This window comes from Epinephelus lanceolatus, chromosome 5 (genome assembly GCF_041903045.1).
Source record: "Epinephelus lanceolatus isolate andai-2023 chromosome 5, ASM4190304v1, whole genome shotgun sequence".
Lineage (NCBI taxonomy): Eukaryota > Metazoa > Chordata > Actinopteri > Perciformes > Serranidae > Epinephelus > Epinephelus lanceolatus.
The window spans coordinates 952204-956185 of NC_135738.1; the positions used below are offsets into that span (position 1 = coordinate 952204).

General features: G+C 43.0%; 1 protein-coding gene across 1 annotated transcript; it reads left to right on the forward strand.

The window, feature by feature from the left end:
• The first annotated feature begins 1015 nt into the window (after positions 1-1015).
• Positions 1016-3704, forward strand: LOC144463583 (uncharacterized). Its single transcript, XM_078168349.1, has 2 exons — positions 1016-1050; positions 1653-3704. Exons 1-2 carry the CDS (start codon positions 1042-1044, stop codon positions 2472-2474), a joined length of 831 nt encoding a protein of 276 aa, XP_078024475.1. The 5' UTR covers positions 1016-1041; the 3' UTR covers positions 2475-3704.
• Positions 3705-3982: the final 278 nt, after the last annotated feature.

Genomic DNA, 3982 nt, shown 5'->3' on the forward strand with positions numbered 1-3982 from the left:
TTTTCAGACACCTATGCACACATTGCATTCAGGCAGACTGAAACTACATCTTCAGAAAATGTGTAAAAAATAATCATTTCTAGACTTCAGGCACATATTAGAGGTTTTTGTGCCGACCACGGGCATATTCTATGGCAATAGGTCCCTGGCACAGACATGATGGAGGGCCGCACCACCTCTCCGACACAGAAGCAAGACACACAGACTTTATAGTTGTTTAGCATCTTTTGTAATTGTGGCACTCTCTGTGGTTTTGTGTGTGTGTGTTTTTGTGTGTGTCTGGGGTTGTTTTGCCCTTTTTAAGTCATCGTAGTTGCTTTCCATCTCTTTGTGGTCATTTTCAAACTCTTTGTTGTCATTTCGAGTGTTTGTAGTTGCCTAGCCTTTCCTTTTTGAGTCACATTGTAGTTGCTTTCCCGTTCTTTGTAGTCCCTCTGAGCCTCTTTGTCGTAGCTTTCTGTCTTCGTGGTCAATTTGTGTCTTTTAGTTTGTAGTTTTTTAACGTTTCTTTTGGTCATTTTGAATCTCTTTCTGGTTGATACGTGTTAATTTGAGTGACAGGTGAAAGCCACGGGAGCCCCTGACACTTTGGACCCTTAGGCTTGTGCCAGTTAGGCCTGTTCAGTAATCCATCCATAGCGCCAAATACACAACGGACAGGTGAACAGAAAATCAGAAAATCCCCCAATCCAGGTGTGTGGAGCTTGTTGCGTCATACCCAAAAAGGCTCGAGGCTGTAACTGCTGCCAAAGGTGCTTCAACTAAGTGCTGAGTAAAGGGTCTGAATACTTATGCCAACGTGACATTTCAGTTTTTCCCTTTTAATAAATTTGCAAAAATTTCTAAAATTGTATTTTCACTTTGTCACTGAGGGTGACGGCAGGTGTCAGCTCTGACAGCTTTGACAGGAAGGGCAGGGCATGGTTTCTGGGAGTGGGTTGGCACATCATCATAGATGACATGAATGTTTCAGGTGAAACTCAAATGCACTCTAATATTCTGTAACTTGCACACTTGGAGTCAGACGCACCACTTGTCAAGATGTCTCAGGTAAATAATCTTTTAAGGCTTTTGATCATTTCTAACTGAAGTCCTTTGAAACTTTGCTCCTTCATGAGATCTCATATTATCACTGCTGTCAAGTGAGAAGCTTTGTGACAATTCATACATTTGTTAGATAATTAAGTTGTTTTTAAATGGTTTATTTTGCTAAAGAATCTGTCTTAATTGCTTTGAGCAACCACAATCTCAGCTTCCAAGTTACCTAATAATGAACCGCTGTATCAGTCTGTTTGAGAGGAATTAAAAAGAGAGACTGCAAAAATACTCTGTGGTTAAATTTGCAAATATAAAATAACACCTTTGTGGCACTGTGAAGGCAAAATAAAAAAAGTCAAACCAAAAATGTAGATTATGGTAAGAAAGAGGATGAGTCCGCCTGAATAACAGCGTGCGAGGGTCCAAGACATCAGGTTAGATGGCTCCACCCACCTCTAACAGACAGTCAGAGGCTGTCACTCACTTCAGCTCCTGTTCACCAGACTTGTTTAATTTTCAGTTCACTTCAGTTCACTCTGTGCAGTTCACAAGTTTGTTTTAGTTCAGTGGCACTTTTCCATTTCAATCTAAGCTAACTTCCTCTGTCTCTACAGAAAAGCCAAGATCCAATGGGCAATGTCACAAACATCTTGTCCCTGGTGGAATTTACCTTGTCCCTGTGTTTTAAAGTCTACAACATGGCTCAGAATGTGAAGACCAACAGGGAGCGCTGCCAGCGAATCGCCCAGAGAGTCAGAGCACTGGAGGAACTGGTTCTCAACATAAAACAAAGAGGGCAGGGACGAATCTCTGGTGTTGTGGAGAACCCTCTGAGGGAACTCTGCAACACTCTGGCCTCTGCCAAGGGGCTGATGATGAAATACTCAAAAAGAAATTCTTTTAAGAAATTCCTGAGGTCCAGCAGCCATGAAGACGAGTTCCACATGCTGAATGAAAGACTCACTAATGACCACCTGATTCTGTCAGGTGCTCTGCAGATCGATCACGGGAACATGCTGCACCAAGCCATTTTAACCGTTTCAGGAAGGAGACAGGATGAGGAGTATTACAGTGATCAACTTCGGGATGTCCCTATTGGCACCCTGCACCAAGGACCACCGTATGGCTTCACAATCCCTATGCATCACCCCAGCAACATTCCCCCGCTGCCAATGCCTGATCCCACAACCCCTGTGCCGCCCCCCAGCATCCCCCCTCCCACACTTGTCCACTACACCGTGCCACCCAGTCCTCTATCTGCAACCTTTGCCCCCAGGCCTCTTTCCACTACCATTGTCTCCAGGCCTGCCCACATCTATTACACCACAGCCCCCAAGTCTGTCCTAGGCCCCCTGGCCCCGATGAAAGCTCCCATGCTCCTCACCAGAACTATAGCCCCAACGACTTTTTCATCACAAAATACCTATCTGTTGTGAGAAGTCAAGTGGTCAGCAACTCTTTGGTCCCATAAAATGAGGGGAAACTGCCGTTAACAGTGATGGACAGTATTTCTCTGATGTGTGAGGACAACAAGGGTTGGTGAGAGTAGGTGTTTCTGTGATGATCTGGAGAATGCAAGGATGAGGCCGATCATGGAGTTCTTTCTTAATGCATGTTTATTACGAGCTCGGATCAACATGGCTACATGCAGAAGCTATGTGTGATGATGTGAACAGAGAGAGAGACAGTATTTATAGGCTGGTGGTGGCACGTACACTGTTACCTAAATGGTGCTTTGTGAAATTCAACTTGGACTTAAGCCAACTAAAATTAGTCTAACTTGTCCATCTAGCACTTCTGATGCCATGACAGCTGTCCTGGTGGAACATGATCCTCTGGGCCCAGTATTTCAAAGTGATCTCATAGGATTATCCTGGCCGGATTGGATTAAATCCTGATCTGATCTGAAAACTGGGCATTTCAACACAGATCAAGAGGATCCTGATCCTGAGGATCAGGATTCAGATCTGGTAATCCAGTCCTCCCTTTAATCCAGATAAAGGCTGCATTTGGGTATTTCAAAAGTTAAGGCAGAGATCTGGATCAATTTGATACCAAATTTCAGGATTATTTGGATCCCACCTCAGAGGTGGATTTGACAAAGCCTCAGCTCCACTTCTCCTAGATATTGTTACTCAAGATGTTCATTACACTTAATCTAAATTAGTGTTTTAGTTGTAAGTAATTTCAAGCATAGACAAATATTTTTTGGCCATACTTCCAAACGCTAAATATTTATCCTCTGCTACTATGATTGTTTTTTTTTTTGTATGACTGATTACCTCATTGATCATCTACATTTTGTTCTATTTTATTTATGTTTGAAATAAAGATTTAAAAAAAAAACTGCTGTAAATAAGAGTAACAAATACAGACCTATTTCTCAACGTCTAGTTTCATCTAGTCTCACTCACCAGACCTTTCTCAAGAAAAGAAAGGTCTGGCTGGGCCGACTCTCACTTTAAGATTGGAGAAAAAAACGCCCCGGCTGTTTGTATTTCTTTCAACCAATCACAATCGTTCTGGGCGGTGCCACAGCAACGGTGCGCTTGCAAAAATATTGCCGGGGGGAAACAGGTTTTGGTGTAACACGCCCACAAAAATATCGCCTACAGGATGCGAACCATGGCAGAAAAATGGCTACATCCCTGCAAGATCAAACACCGCAAAAGTTAGTTAAGGATGTGTTGAAACCTGCAACCCGAGGTGGTAGGGCGGGACTTCAGCGGGTGGCTCATTCCGCCCAATGAGAGGCTGATCTATGCAGCGAACTTCTGCCCACTCAGACTAAGTTTCACCTAAAATTGTTACTTGTTTGTACCAAAACATCCAACATATATTTGTGGTCAGACAAAGGCAAGGAAATGCAATGCAAAGCAAATTTATTTGTATAGCACATTCTTTTCTTTACATAGAGTGCAAGAAACAACACAGGGATTAACAT